General features: G+C 39.1%; 1 protein-coding gene across 10 annotated transcripts in view; it reads left to right on the forward strand.

The window, feature by feature from the left end:
* MAP4K3 (mitogen-activated protein kinase kinase kinase kinase 3) overlaps positions 1–16295 on the forward strand; it is an 84516-nt gene that overhangs the window by 31939 nt on the left and 36282 nt on the right. For 8 of the 10 annotated variants that reach the window (XR_008748013.1, XR_008748014.1, XM_055809732.1 and 5 more), the window contains 3 exons: positions 4483–4558; positions 5561–5619; positions 8254–8316. Coding sequence is in view for 8 of the 10 variants with exons in the window: in XM_055809732.1 (XP_055665707.1) it covers positions 4483–4558; positions 5561–5619; positions 8254–8316 (198 nt within the window). In the remaining 2 variants the exon portion in view is untranslated. The remainder of the gene's footprint in view (positions 1–4482; positions 4559–5560; positions 5620–8253; positions 8317–16295) is intronic. The other 2 variants (XM_055809736.1, XM_055809737.1) reach the window with 1 other exon arrangement.

Below are 16295 nucleotides of genomic sequence, written 5' to 3' on the forward strand. Positions count from 1 at the left end.
TGGTTTTGTCAAAGGCAATGCTTCTGATTTTCTTCTTTAACAGCTGGGGAAAAATTGCATGCTTATGTAAGATGATAAACAGTGCAGGACTGAAGTGTTTCATAAATAAGAAAACACATTCTGTTATTGCATCCTGCCTTTGTACTTATCCTGTATGTTAGTGAAGACTTTCCAAATGTTTACAGTTTCCATAACTGGCGGCTTTGGGAGGAAAAAAATTAATCCTTTTGAAGCAAATGCCATTGATTCATTAACTGCATACTTGTGTTTCACTTTTTATGGATAAACTAGTCTAAAAATTACTTCAAAGGAAAATAAGCTTAAAAGAAGCACCTACTTTAAGATCCTAATATTCAGATTTTACAGCTTAAATGAGTTTTTACCTTCTGAAACAGCAAAGACAAGTTGACATGCACCAAATCTATTTTCCTTAGAAGCTGAAATAAATGTGGAAAGCAGCCAAAGTGAAATAGATCTTTTTTGTATTGTAGAATGCAATGTTTACATTATTTCCTAAATGGGAGGGAAGGAGAGCAGAAGGCCTAAGGATGGAGCAGTTGGTACTTCTAAAAGCGAGTGCAAATAGTGGAGCACACTTAGTAAATTTTTCTCTTGAAAAAATATTTAGGGAAGTTGAACACACAAGAAAAGCTTTAACGTGGTTGACTTTTATGTCAGCGTTAAGAGAAAGATACCTGATTCCTGATGGAGACAGCCCTGAGGAACTCATATCTTCTCACCATAAGCGCTACAGATCAGGTGTCCTTTAGCTCTTTGTCTGATCAGTGATGATAGAGAGCTCTGAGGCCTGTTAAAGCAATGTTTCTGTAGAAGCCAGAAAATCAAAGCTTTCATAAGCTGTAATAAGAAGAAAGGTAGCTGTTTTCAGCATGCTCCCTCTGAGTGATCAGAGCAGCTTGCCCTGTGAGTCTTCCCTGCTTTCCTGGACATTGTACTGAAACCCTGATGTGCCGTTCCCCTGCGTCACTGGTATCTCTTTTCAGTAAGTATCTTCATTTTGGGCCAGTCATGTGGAGGATCTTCTCCCCTCCCCATACAGAGTCACTTCAGTTACTTGTAGCTTTCAGCATAGCATTCACTCTTTTATGTCCCTTCTGACTTAGCATGAAGAAGGCTCTTCTGTTGTCTAGTGTATTACTTATTGGTTATCCCATAATGAAGTGTGGTACCAGGGGAAAACTATTACTCTGGGGAGAAAATGAAGAGAAAATAATCTTGCAACAGTAATTAAAGAAAATGTGTATTTTCATAATTTATAAAGGAGCTAGACTGGCTGAGAGTATGGAGGACAAGTAAGCTGCTTCCTTATCTTTTGGTATGCATTTTTTCAGGTGTTAGTTCATTTGTTGTTTGTCTTACGTTGCTGAGAGTGTTCTGCTGAATTCATGGTCTTCTGTGCTAGGTGCAACGATACTTCTCCGTCATAGTTCATCACATGGCCTTGAGCTCTTCAGTGAGCTTCAAACACTATTACGTGCCGCGCCGGATCATTTTCATTGGATAGACAACTTAAGATGTCTCTTCTCATTTCTCCCCTAACCATATTGCCAGATAATTTTCCACTGAGGCTTTTAATCCACCTGCAAAATGAGATTAATAGTGACACTTGGGGAAACTTTATTTTATTATAAATGAGCCTAGATCCCACCCTTGTGAATAAAGCAGGTGATAATGATGCATGTATCCAATGCCTGAGCAAGGCCTGTGTTTCAGGTGAAGAATCCTGCCACAGGCAAAGCAGTTGTTGGGGTATTGAGGAATATACCAAAGAGAGTAAGAAGGGTACTTGCTCCTTTATACGTGGTTGAACTTGCTCCAGTACCTGTGTGCTCACAGAGGTAGCTGGAGGTGTTAATCCGAATTTGGGGATTGACCACTCCTACACTTGTGGCAATCACATGAACACATGCATCAAATACTGAAAAAAAGAAATATAACATGGTACAAACAACACTGGTGAGAATCTTGAGCTTCATACCTGGTTTCCAGTTGGTTTGGAGTTTTGGTTGTTTGGTGGGGGAGGGGACAGAGGTGTTTGTGTTTTGGAGCTTTTTAGTGGTTGTCTTTTTTTTTGAAGGCTAGAGAGGTTTTCTGTCCATCAGTGGTCTTTGAAGGCAAGTCTGTGCCCACTATGATGACAGCTGTTCACCTGGCCTTGTGCTGCTTTTATGGGGATGCTGTCTGTTGGTGCTTGGGTAGTCTGCAGAATTGTGTGGGTGAGGTGGGGCTTAAGATGTGAATTTGCTGCCTCTTTGAGGAGTGCCATACTACATCTTTAAATGGTTCTGAACTCAGACAAAGGTGAGATCTTTAATGTGTAAAAACAAAACTTAAATCATGCAAGCAGATTATTTGGGTGTAATCAGAGAGCTGTCCCTTTAATACAGTTGTTACTCATTTGGCAACAATATATTTTTCTCTACCCTAACTCATGGAGGACATAATTTGGTTTCTCATTCAGACAAAGACAGGATTTCCATTTGGGATACTGCTTTCACTCCCTTAAGAATAAACTTTTGGAGATGTTGGCAACTGCATGTTTGCATTTCTGTGACAGTGACACTCATGATGGATGTGATGATATTAGCTGAAAAGGTTGCAAAGAGGAAAGTGCTTATTTTATCCTTAGCACACTGTGCTAAGTTAACATACATTCCTTTGTCCTCTTGTGTAGCTCAGATGTCGGCTGTTTGTATGAGTTTCTTCTCAGCGTAGGTCTTCCAAGGTGACTTGAGGACTTTGTCCTCATGACTGAGAGGTGAGGATTTGACTCCTTCCAGTAATTCTGTGGTCGTGGAGAAGGTGGTGTGAGGGCAGGTTCTGCCTGTTAAGCAGTAGAAGCATCTGTGCCAGGATGTGAGGAACTCGCACATACCACTGCAAAGGCAAAAATACCTCCTGCCCTCACTAAGGTCGGGCTCCTTCCTGGTGCTGGCATTTCAGATGCACGTGCATCATGTGGAAGTGGGCAATGCCTCTTAACAAAAGATTATAAATAAGCAACCTTTTAGCACTTAGTGTGTTTGAAATACTGAAGTAGAAAACTGGATCAGACATTGAAACACATCCTGGCCTGTAGCAAACTGTTTTTAAAGCTTGAAAAAATGCACAATAGACAAACAGGAACTGAGGAAGGGCAGGATTGGCATGTTACAAGAAACGAAAAACTGCCTGTGAGAGATGTGGGGGAAAACACATATCTGCAATCTGTAAGTCTCTTCAGTTGCAAAAAAACTCCAAGGTGAACATAAATGGGAGGTGAAACACTGTAAATGTATGTGTTGGATCGCAATACAAAGCAAAGAGGTGGTGTGCAATGAAAAGAGGAGAAGGGAGATAATGCTGTGGGATATTTCAGGGGTAAACAGTATTGCTAAGCTATTAATGACTCTTTGTGATAGTACAGCAGGTGATGTTCTCATCGCTTCGTAGTTGAAAGTTGCCAAGTGAAGATTATAATTTAATATATATAAAAGCAAAGCTAACATACCAGCATATCAAATTTCTGATGCTATTGTGTCAGATTGCTTTAATTAAAAATCGTTTTACTGCCACATATTCAACACAGAAACATAATGGACATGCACTTTTCAGAGCTTGCTTGGGTTAACAGCATGGAGGATGAACTTCAGGGGAAAAAAAAAAAGTAAGTTTTCAACACAGAGGACATACTGAGAGCACACTGTTAGGATTTATGTTGCTAACTTTGGGACCTGATTGTATACAGCAGTGAAACGGTCTTGTACTCTTGTTAACAAACCTTAAGTTACAGTTTCTAAGACACCTGCAGTAGTAGGTCTAGAAAGAAGAGAGAAAGTCCAGCAGGAGCAAAGAAAAGGAAGCCAAGTCTAAAAGCTCATGACACTTCATCTTGTTGAGAAGTAAATAGAAATTCAGGGGAAAAACCAGAAGTGGAACATAAACATGAAGGAGAATTTGTAGAAATGATGGTATCACACAAGAGTACCAGGAATAATCCCCTCTATTCAGCTCTGAAAACTTCAAGCTAACTTGTCATTATTTAAAGAAACTAACTGATGACTTCTTAGGAATCAGTTTAGGTTAGAAGCTGGGAAAATGATTGAGATATCTAAATGAACAAAATGTTGCCAGTAAGTCACATTTAGTCTTACTGCTTATTTTGGAAACTACCAGTACCCTTAAACTGAAAGGTGTAAAAAGGAAATGTTATCTGAGCAAAGACAAATGTGGACCAGCATTGTCTTTATTTGCTCAGATCTGGTGTTTTAAAAAACCTTATCTTGAAGTTTAAGACGCTCCAAATAATTCTGACTTCAATGTAAAATAAAATGCATGCAATCTTTATTTTTAGCTTCAGTTTGATTTCTTTCTTTCTTTTTTTGATATTATGTTAAACAAATCTGCTAAAAACTAAGTACACAATACCAGGTTTCAAGTGAGTATATTTTGGTATTAAAGTATTTTATTTTTCTCTTCTAGCCTCTTGTAGTGCCTCATAGAATTCATTCGACAAGTAGAAATGTGAGAGAAGAAAAGACACGCTCTGAAATAAACTGTAAGCATGTGTAATATGACAACATGAAATATTGTTTAATCATTAATATTCACTTATTTCAACTGTTATTCTGGGTATCTGACATATATAGAGACATTTTAGTGATACATAGGAAAATAAAAACTTATGCCATTTCACTTACGGTTCTAGATGACTGTGCCAAAGAAAGATTAGTGTAAAATGTTTGAATACACCGTTTGTCAGCACTTCAGCAGATCTCACTGTTGCTTCATCTTAATTGAACAGGATGCAACCTAAGCTTTCCTGACAGCTCATTGGTATAGCTTCATACGGTATTCCAGCAAGGATATTTGGAGTGATGCCAGATTCTGCTGAATGACAGAGGAAGATGTTGATTTTTCTTCCTCAATTTAGTATCTTGTTGTAGTTTTTGCTTTTGAATTGGAAGAGTCACGGGAAAGGAGGGGATTGATCACTGGCTTTTAAAAGTAGACTCCATCCCCCAAATTGTAATCATTCTTTTGCTTGAATTAAATCAGAGCAATACTTGGAGCTTTTTGACTAGTTGTCTTGCCTTAGGCTAAAATTGAGGAGAGGAGTGTTAAAGAGTATCTGCCAAAGAGGTGTCCAAGAAGATCCGATTAGCTCTCTCCAGGCTTCATTCAAGGCTCTTTAGTGCTAGTGAATCTCCCAAAACAACTGATCCAAGAGTGAGTTCACACAATAGATGTGTTTTTTCTATAAATTATAGCTGTATTGGGCTTCTGAAGAGGGTGCTTCACTACCCTATTTGCCAAATGGTTTTCCTGATTCTTCTGGTGAGTAGGTGAGGCAGATGATGATTGTGCTGCCTTTGTGATGCAAGAGTACTTTGTGTCCTGTTAGTTTCTACCAAATGGGGTATGTCCGTGTGTCAGAAGTTTCCATCAGTGGGGATATTATATGCTTATTAAACTGGATTTTTTTTTGTTAGACAAAAATTAGCTCCAATGACTAACTATAGTCCAACTTAAATTCTTGTTTTCTTTTTCTCCTTTTTAGTTGGTCAAGTAAAATTCGATCCACCCTTGAGGAAAGAGACAGAGCCACATCATGAATTTGTGAGTAATAAGCAGCACCAGCTATGCTCTGCACATTGATCCCTGCAAATATCTGTGGACAAGAAATCCAGGATGTGTAGCATACTCCCTTAGTGCCACTGAACTTGGTAGTAATTTTCCTGACGAGTCATGACATATTGGTCCCGAACTTTTTGGTGCATTACACTATATGCAGCAAGACCCCTATTCGTGGCCTCTGCCAGGTGTGATGTATGTGCTAAGCAACAGCCCTTTGTTTTGTGGATTTCCTCTATCCTTTATACCTCATTGCCAAGTATGTCATTCCCTTTATTTATAGACTTGGTTTTTTTAATTGTAAAATTACTGTGTGTATTCAAATGTTTCTCTCCCTATTGAGAATGATTGATAATGGAAATAATAAAATTGAGAGCCTGGGAAAGAGGTATGATGCATTTTAAAAGAAAACTGGAGGTTTTTGGGGTTGCTCTTTCCCCATGCAAACAATCTTTCTGTGGCCCTGCATCAAACCTGAGCCATGCTGAATCTGGAAGTTGACATACTCTGTGGAGGTGTATTGCCAATGTTTTCTTCCTATGGACTTGGCAGTACAAGGGATATGAGAACTCAGGCAGTGAGGGAAAAGGTGTCTGTGCTGTCTCACACATGATTGCAGTAGCTTCTATGGAGACTGTTGCTTTCCACATTGGTGCACCTGGGCAGTTTCTTCACATTCCTGGATAAGACACCCCTTTGGTTCCTCAGTGCAGACTTCTATGTTCTCTGTTTTTCTAAGGTGGGTGTTAAGGTGAAAAAGTTGGCTTGGTACATAGGTGGGAGGGACATTGCCTTTGCTCTGAGCTGGTTTGGGGAAGGGCGTGTACCTAGGAATGCACTTCCTGTTGTATACTCTACAAACCATGTGTGAGTGGGATTTCTGATGCAGATTTCCTTGTATTGCTCTGTAGTTGTACTAAAATCTCCTTTCCCATATCTTGTCCTTTGGTAGCGGGTCAGCTGGCACTGGGTGTATGAGCGTGTGTATAATCTTGCTCTTCCTCAGCAACTGGCTGGACAGGTAGTCTGCAGTTTCTGGTGACTGAGATGGAGGAGAATAGTTTGCCAAACCACATGTAGGACTTAGGCAATTATTTCAGATATGTTACATAGACCTTGACATAACTGCATAAGCCATCATTTAGAAGCCCTGGTTATACAAATATTTATTGAATATGGTAGTAAAGGCATAGTGTTTCTACCATAAACCTGTCAGTTAACTCAAGATGATTATTTAATTCTAAGTTACCCTGGCTTTGCTTCCCTGTTGCATTGTCTGGATTATAAAGAAAATAGAATAGGTAGCATTGTGTAGTTCAAATATAATGCTTTGGCTCCTTAAGAATTTTATTTATTTATACACACACAAAATTATAATTGCAAAAAAGTGCTAATGGAGAAGCTCAAGTTTTAAAAATACTTTTTCCATTTCTTTCTTGTTTTTTCAGTCACTGACGATACAAATCAGATATTAGACAACTTCATGGAGCAGAGAGGTGTTTTTATTGCACCATAGGAACCAAAGTTGCTGAACTGGGGAGAGAGATTTTCTGCAGGGATTAAAGCACAACTTTTGAGAGCACTTCTTTGGCAGGTGTTGTCAGGAGGGTGGAATTGAGCCTTTTCCTACCTTGTGCATTAGCAGTAGGAACCTCTGGACTTGGGAATCTCGGAAGCTCTTGCTGCTCCAAGAAGGAGCTTGAAAGATCCAGATTAATTCTGTTGATAAGAAAAACTTAGTACTGTCTATTTCTGTCAAGAGTTTGCATATTTGAAACCTGTCCAAAGAACTTGCCTCATCTCCCTGTCTGTAAGGAAGACCTATAACTGCTAGTTTGGATCTTTCTGAAGAGGGAAATGAACTGCTGCACTGCTCATATCAGAATGAAGCACGCAGACCTGGTGTGTCCTTTCCAGATTAAGCAGAGCTGTTATTTTGAAAATGATAATGTTGGGTCTAGAGACCAAAGATGGAAAAAAACATACTTTGTCATTAGATGTAGAACTAATGGACAATTTAAATTGGCGTGTCTAATCAAAGAATGGATGCTCTAGCAGAGCCTTAGCACAAAATAGGCTGAGGGAGAAGTTCATAAGTCTCCACGCTCTGGCAGAGAAAGTCTTTTAAATGGAAGTGGGAGCAAGAGATGCCTGTCTCTTTCTCCAGCATTAACAGTGTGGATACCTTTTGATTAAAGCAGTTCTTTTGACCCTTTTGCTTCTATCTCACTAAAGCATGCTTGAATTTTATGCTCATTTACTCATGGGTATGAATGTGCAAGCAGAAAGGCTGGACTACTGCAGCATGATGAGTTGTTTTTGGTGGGGCCCTGAGATGTTAAACTGGTACATACTTGCCTCTTACTGAGGCAGTTTGTCACCCATTACCGCAGCTCAGGTGATGAACGATAATGCAATGTTTTGGTGTGATTTGGTAGTGGTTTTGTAACGTGACCAAACCCTTAGTTGTGTTTTACCCCTGTCCCCAGAACTGTCTTAACATGATTTGAGTTTCAACTAACAAGTTTTTTTTAAGTAAGAAAATTTCCCTTTATGTGTACCTGGCTTTCAGTCACAATGTAAATAACTTGAGTTTCTTGATCTCTGTCTAATGAACAGCCTGACAGTAGCGATTTTTTGGACAGTTCAGAAGAAATATACTACACTGCAAGATCTAACCTGGTATTTTTCATCTTATGCCTTTCTTTGTCAGTGTTAGTTTTGTGTGTGTGTTTTCTTCTTCAAAGCTCATGTTTTGTCTTGTTGGTGTACTGGTGTTTTCATGTGTGCAAAAGCCATTCAGTATAAGGATTAGTCTATATGTGTATTTCTGTAATGTAGGAAGGAATTATTAGTGTGTGCAGTATTGAAAGTATTTAAACTGTATTCATGTTTAGTTGAATCACTTTTGTAGAAGGGGCATAGTATTATTATGCACTCACTCTGATTTCTTTAACTGTCTTATGTTGCATAACTTGTTAATTTTTTTAGAGGTTGATTAAAAATAGAAGAGACATTCCCTTGATATCTTTGCCTGGTAGTTCCTTTAAATAGTCCCATGAAAGACTATAAAATTATATAAATATAAGTCTCTGAATTCTCCAGATGGTAATTATGTTACAGAATGAATATACACTTAATACAAATAACAGAAAGTGGGGTCATAAGTGTTTTCAAGGCATTTGGCATAGTTTATAGCCTGATAAATTCTTCTAAGTTTTCTCCTACTGCATACTAAAAAATTTGGTTTTAACATTACAGTGTAGGAATTACTCTAGAAAGTGAGTTTTCTTTGCTCTTTAGGCACTGTGTGGTTAGAAAAGTAATGCTTTTAAATCTTGGACATCTTCATATACTGTTGAAAAATAAGGAAGAAATGTTCTGTACTAGATGAAGAACGTTAGTCTGCTAACTTTGATTTGTGAGACATTTAATATAAGTGCACTGAGGGGAAAATGGAAAATGGGTGTTGGAATGTCTTTTTTTGGATTTTTTTGTTTGCTTGTTTTGGCATCAGTTGGCTTGGTTTGATTTGAATTTGCCAATACTGTAGTTACAGAGAGCTTGGACTGTCTTCCCTGTTCTTGGAAGGAACTTCCTGTATTGCTTTATTATAAAAATGTTGCACAAATTGTTTTGAGATCAGTACTTTAGGTTTCTCTGTATGTGGTGAAACATTTTCATCCTGTGCAGTTGCTCTGGTTTTGGGAGTGTGGTTTTAGTTTTTCAATTTGGTTTGATTTTGGTTTTGTCTTTCTAGTTTATTAATTTTAAAAATGTCTGTTTCAGGTTGCTTTGTGTTGTTGCATGTCTTGCTAGCCTAATATCTGCAGGTCTAAGACAAATGAGAACATGACTCTTTACTGGACTGTCCTTTTCCATCCATGGCAGCTTATGTAGTTACCATGCATGTTACCTTTTTAAAATTTGTCACCTATGATGTGGTTACCCTTAAAAATTATTCCTCTCCTTTGCTTCTTCCCTCTCCTTCCACCTCTCTGCTCCTGAAACAACTACCTGGATGCACCAGAAAAATGGAGAAATTCAGTACGGGTCTTGTTTGCAGGGAAAATTCAGTGTCCAAGCCCCCCTTCATGCAAATGGACAAGATAGTACTTCTCTTTAATCTTCTACAAATATACCTCATATCTAAATAAATAACAGAATATTTTGCTCTAGGTACAAGGCTCTCTTTTTCAGGATAGAGCTTTTTTACTTTTTCTGCAACTTGACAACAAGTTTCTCAGTAACATAGTGGATACTTTCCATCATTTGAAATTTTCTTGCACGTGTTCCTTCCTGACATTTTTTTTTGTTCCTCGTGTTCCTATTCTGGTCATTGTGCTGTGTTTTGGTGCTTGTTTTCTGATAATCTCCTTTGCCTCAGGAGCTGCAGAAGTATGCTGGACTCAAAAAAGACATTAAAAAAAAAAAGTGTCTTACCTTATGTGCACGTTAGACTTTACATAGGGTACAAAAGGTAGACCTCAAACAAAGGCTTCTCCCATGTTTTTCACTGTCTTCCTGTGTACTTTAAAAGCAGTTGTTTGGATACAGACTCAAATAAGTGGGAGAGCTGAGCATTGCATTTCCAGTGAGTAAATGGTTTAAATCAAAGTAATCTTCTCTAAAATACGTACACCTTTGTTCTAGAACAATTTTAAAATGTTATGCTGTTGATCCTGGGAGAAGCACCTGAAAATCCAGTGGCTAACATTGTGTTGTGACAGCCACCATGATGGCAGTCTTGGGAGTCTATGTGAGTTGACACAGAAGGACCAAATTTCTGTCAGTTGAAGTGTTTTTGCTGTACTTAAGCGTATGTTCAGAAGTAGTCTTGAGTATATATGACATCCTGAGGAAGAACATGCAACTCCTGCCAGGGTTTTTTTCCCACCAGGTCAGTTCCCCATTTGGGTTCCCTGTGTGGCATTGCAAATGGCTGTGTCAGTATGGTGGAGGGAGATGCATGGAGTAGAGAAGAGCCAGGAGTAAGGGCTGTTAAATCCAGCTTCTGCAGAGCTGTTGCTGTGTATGTAACTGTGTCCATCTCTCAAAGGTGATGTGTTGTAGGTATGAGTGGTGGGGTCTGGGAACATTTCTGGGAAACTGAGCTTACTGTGTTCTGATTCAAAACAAAAGGTCATGTTGGGCAAATAAATGTTTTTGTTTGGGTTATCTTCATCTGCAATGAAGTATTGTGGCAAAAACTTTTTTCCCTCTCATAGTGAGCAGAAAAATATTTCTGGTTCGTATAGACTGAGCTGCATACCTTGTTAAGTTATAAAATACCATCAGAGGTCCCCCAAAAAAGATGAGGTATGAAGGCACCCCTGGAGATCTCTAGCCTACTCCTGCTTAAAACAGGGGCAACTTCTAAGCTAGATCCAGAGATTACTTTGGGCTTGTCCAGTTGAAGTTTCTCAGGATGGAGACAACCGAGCATCTCTAGGCCCTGTCCCAGAGCTGTGCTGCTCCTGCGGGAGGGAGTTGATTGCTTATGGCCAAATGGCATTTGTTCCTGGTGCCTCTGGTGCTTTCGCTGTGCACCTGAGAAGAGTCTAGCTCTGTCTTCTCTACATCGTGCTGTGGGATAGCTGAAGACAGCAGTTACTTTGTCCAGGCTACAAAAGCTCTGTTCTTTCAGCCTTTCCTATTGTGCCATTTATTCTATCACTTGAACAATCTTTGTGGCCTTCTGCTGGCTTCCCTCCAGTCTGTCAATGTCTTTTTCCTGGGAAGCCCAGAACTGGACACCACGTGTGGGTGTGGCCTTCCATGTGCCAAATAGAGGTGATAACCCCCTCTGGCTTCACTGTGCTTGGCCTTTTCTGCAGTTGCCCTTCCTGCCCCCAGCCACCTTGGTCTGTCCTAGCTGCAGGACTTGTCGGTTGGCTATGTTAAACCTCATGGGGCTTTGTTGTCTACTCCTCCAGCTTATTGAGGGAGCTGACTAGCAGCCCACTCTTTTCCGTTTGTGTGTGTGGTTTTGTTTGGTTTTTTGGGGGCTGATTTTTTTTTTTAATTAGCAAGTGGTCTCATAATAATGTTGGCCAGCTTCCTTAGCAACTTGGATGCGTTCCACCTGGTCCCAGTCTGCATCATACTAACTGATTTGTAACACCATAGCCAGTGATTTTCTTTTTCTTTGTATTAGGGGAAAAATTTAATGTTTCCACTTTAATTTAGTCCGGAATATTCAACACACAGTGAAAAGTGTTAAATTCTACTGGTTTGGAAAGTTACAAAGGAGTTGAACAGAACTTGGATTTGATATCTCAGCTTCCAACCTACAGTTATTTTTCAGTTGTTAGGAATTCATTTTAGACTACTTTAGCAAGGAATTCAGTAAGGGTTTTGCAGTTACTATGCGATCTGCACTGTTGTATTTGCCAGATGCTTTTGTACATTTGGTTGGTCCTGTTTAAATGATTTGGTCATGATTGGTGTTTGTTTTGTTTTGTCTTATAAATATATTCTGGGCTTAATAATTTGTAGTAGGTTTCAGTAACAGTTAATGTTTCAGCATACAGCATAGCTATTCTGTGTTAGTTAATTATTTCTGACAGGAAAACTAAAATACTGGTAGGAAAGGATTGAACTGAAGAAGTCAATGTAGGTAATGGAGAACTTTGCCCAGAAGCCTTTCGTTCATTTTAAGTCATTTTTCTCCTCACTACGTGAGCATACATACACTCTTCCTTTTGTTACAAGCTGTGAAGACTCCTATCCAAGTAGTTGCCATATGTTTTAGAATTAGGTTAGCTATCAGTGCTGAATTTCAGAGAGTCTTTGTGTTTCATTCAGCTGTAGGTAACAAAACAAGTGGAAAGGGGGAAGAAAGTGCCAAAGGGTTTAGAATGCTGGTTTTGCTCTTTCTTTTCCTTCCTTGTATTTTTGGGTATTTTCTGCCTTGGCAACAGTAATTGAGCAAATGAGATGTTCAATTCCATCACTAGAAGGCAGTTTGAAAGTGCTGCATACAATTGCCTGTTGCATTGAGGCCTTACTGTAGCTAGTTAGGGTAGTGATGTTCCATTATATGGGTATGAAATAGCGCTGTTTGTGCCAAGTGGACATCCACAGATAAAATGCATAGAAAAATTAAATACAAGGGAAAAGTGGAACAATGGTTGTGTAGCACCGATGCACAGTAAAACCATAGTCAGTCACCAAGAAAGAATTATATTTAGCATGTTTTAAAAAATATACCTATAACTTGCTATTTCTGTTGTGCTAAGCTATCCAAAAGAAGTTCAAGAATGCACTTTTTAATGAAAAAAAAAGGCATTAAAAGTATAGGATATGCATTAGGTAGTATGACTCTTCCGTAAAATTAGCATCCTGTTTTACAAAGCAGTGTGATAAGTATTGCTTAATCTTTTTACTGAGAAAGAGGTCTGTATGTGCCGCCTTGTTTGATATGTTAGTAGTCCAAAGGTGATTTGTATTCTTCGAAATTCAGAGTTACTACCCCAGCGCTTTGTGGATTTAAAGTCTTGATGTTGCCACTTCAAATGATTTTGTTTCTCACTAGATTTCAGGAACAGAAAGTGTAGGAAGTAACTGTGAATTGCTGATTCACTGTATACATTAAGTTTTGGGTTTTGAAGGACTGAACACCTAAAAAATTCCAGTACAGCTCAGCCCTACAGAACAAATTAGGAACATAAGACTGGTCAAAGGTACAGTAATTAATTAATTGGGAAATTCTTCAGAATTCTTCAGAAAACAAATAGCCGGTTTTGAAATTGAAACTGCAGGAGGTATAGTAGATTTGATCACTCCTGGGGAATTTGTTTTATAGCACGGCCTTACCACCAAATTTGACTTTGTTTTGAGGAAATCTTTATGCTGTTTCTAGTCATTGATTACTTTGTATATGTGATTTATCTGAAGGTGTGATTTACCTTTCTACACGACTTCTTAATTGATTATTATGCAGGCTGTTGAGAAGAACTGGTAATTACTCTCCATATTACCTTTTTATCATTGTCAGCAAATAGCATTCTGTCTTGTACCCAGTTGTGTTGGTTCAGGAATGGGTTGTTGGTAACCTGAGGCTAAATGCAGAATAATCTGGGATTTCATCTTTGATTTAACACCAAGATTATTGACCCTTCTCATTCCTGTTGCCTGTAGATCTTGAGATTCTCTTGGAAAATATCTTGTCTAGTTGCTCAGATTTATTCAGTGTGAATGTTGTCTGATCTAAAAAGAATTTTATTTAACTAATCGGCTTTGTACGTATGTTAAAAGAAAATGCTAATGTAGACTCATAAAGTTGTTGGGTTACTTTAGGGATGCAGGAGAGCTTTTATTACATTTTTTTATTAAAGCTATTAACAGCTTTTACTAAGCCAGTTGTTGCACCATTTAGTAATTAGTGCTAATCTGTTCTTACCAGTGGGAATCCATAACTGATTAAGACTTCTGTTTTGTTGAAAAATACCTTTGTTTAGCTTTAAAAAAATCTAGTTATACTGGTTGTTCTGATAAAGTCTTAACAGCTCACTGGAGGCTTTGCAGGATACATGCAGTATTTACTGATGTTTTTATATCTAGTATCTAGCTAGAAAGTTTATATATGGAATAGAGGGTACAAGAAAAAATGTGTTGTGCTTCTTAAAAGCTCTCTAGCCCAAAGTATTTATCTGTCAAGAGTGCAGAACAAGGAATTTCAGTAGCAGTGGATTGCTTCACCCCAAATGTGGGGTGAAAGCCAGCAATATTAAAGGGATTAGAAGAACACTAACAAGCTAGTTAAGGGGGGGGGGGGGGGAAGTATATCCAATTAGAATCATAGTCAAATAAATACTAATAGGCAGCACAATAGTAGATTGAATCAAAACAAAGCTTTTGTCTCTTTAAAGCATTGAAGTAATTCTGGCAGATGCAATTTTTCATTTAAAAAAATTAAGGCTAAAAACGTTTGGTGACAGATGAAGGCTCTTTACGTTTTATGGAGATTTGCCTGTTTTCTCTTACGAGCTTTCCTGTCATTGCTGACAATATATAGAGCCATGTATTGTACAGTGTGTAAATTAAAATGGGCAGATGTTTTAGCTCTGCCCAGCATGTGATCTTTCCCACTTCTGATCAGTGTGATTCTGCAATGTGTAGGCAAAACGTTTGTCACTTCAAGGTGAAAATCTCAGATTTCTTTATATTAATCTGGGGTTGTGTTTCTCAACAGCCTCCCAGTCTTTGTTCTGATGTCCTCTTATGTAGACTCACACAACCTGTTTAACCTCCTTGTTTATGAGTCTGGTGACATCTTATGTTTTAAGTCATGGTATTTTCTGCTCTAGAGCCTGAATCCTCAAAATACCTGTGCTTATGTGTGAAAGTTCTTGAGGTTGTATGGAAGTACTCATAGTAAAGAAAGCTAGATCTGTGTTTCTTTGTGGTGGACTGGAGTACATCAACTGGTGATGAGGACCAGCAGAAGGGGATTGCCAGGATAAGGTGACAGATGCTGGGGGGTGAGGAAGAGACTTGACATTGCAGAGGGCCTAGAGTGGCCTTTCTTGAGGGAAGGAGACTTGCTGAGCTTGTTTGGAGCAAGGAGCAGGAGGAATTGAGACCAGGGCATAGGAGGAGGATGAAACTTTGAAGCAGGAAGGTAAGGGTAGCAGAAGAGATCAAAGATGCCCATGACTGAGGCCTGACCCCTTTCATCTGCCACCTTGCAGGTCCCAGGTCACGTTCCTAGGGAGGAGCAAGCCAACCTTCCTCCCTGCCAGCACCAGGCTTTCTAGCTCCACAGACAGGTGTCTAGGGGGAAAGTCCGGTGGCCCCTGTGAGTCAGATCCATTGAAGTGGGTGGGAACTGGTGATTTTGGGGTTTCTTAATTTCTCTAGAAAAAAAGGTGTGTGATAAAGTTGGTGGAAAGATTGAAAAGTCAGTCTTTCCACAGTTCAGGAAATGCCACCACTGGGCTTGCCTTCACAATTTTTATTCAGCCCTGTGATCTATGCATTCTTTTACATCAAGTAATTATCTGTTACATTCTGTTTTTTCCACAATATCTCACTTGCCTTGGGAAAATATAGAAAGTCACTGAAGCAATCAATTACTGCTGACAGCTGTGGTAGAAACACCCATGTGGAGACTACTACTTAGCCTTACACAGCAGAACTCAGAGTGCAGTAAACAACTTGAACTCCTCGCCAAGCAGAAAACAATACACAGAGCTTTGTCTTAGAGTGATCGCCCTTCAGTCTGGAGCTGAAAGCTGCCGTGGTTTCTGCTTCATCAGCTTGGAGCGCTGGCAAATCTAGTGTGAGACTTTTCCTGTGATTTTTTTTTTTCTTTTTTTAAATGCCCTTTTGAGAGACCAGCCCCATGAATTATCCATCTAATCGAAGCTTATTACTCTTATAGCTTGGATATCTGCGCATCTTTCTGAGTGATAGCATGCTTTTGATATGGGCTGCAGCTGAAAGAGGACTGTTTAACAGATGATTTTGGGAGACCTTGAAAATGTTTTCTAGAAAGGAGCAATGTACCTCCATTTATAGCTAACTTAGGTATCAAGAGCTCATTTCTCCTGGTGAATACTCAGTGTTTTGGAAGCAAATTTATGCTCAGATTTTTCCTGTTGTGATCCACCTGAAGAAAAAAAAATACCCTGCAACTACAGCAGTATCCTCCTGGC

The sequence above is a fragment of the Falco peregrinus genome, chromosome 7 (genome assembly GCF_023634155.1).
Source record: "Falco peregrinus isolate bFalPer1 chromosome 7, bFalPer1.pri, whole genome shotgun sequence".
NCBI lineage: Eukaryota > Metazoa > Chordata > Aves > Falconiformes > Falconidae > Falco > Falco peregrinus.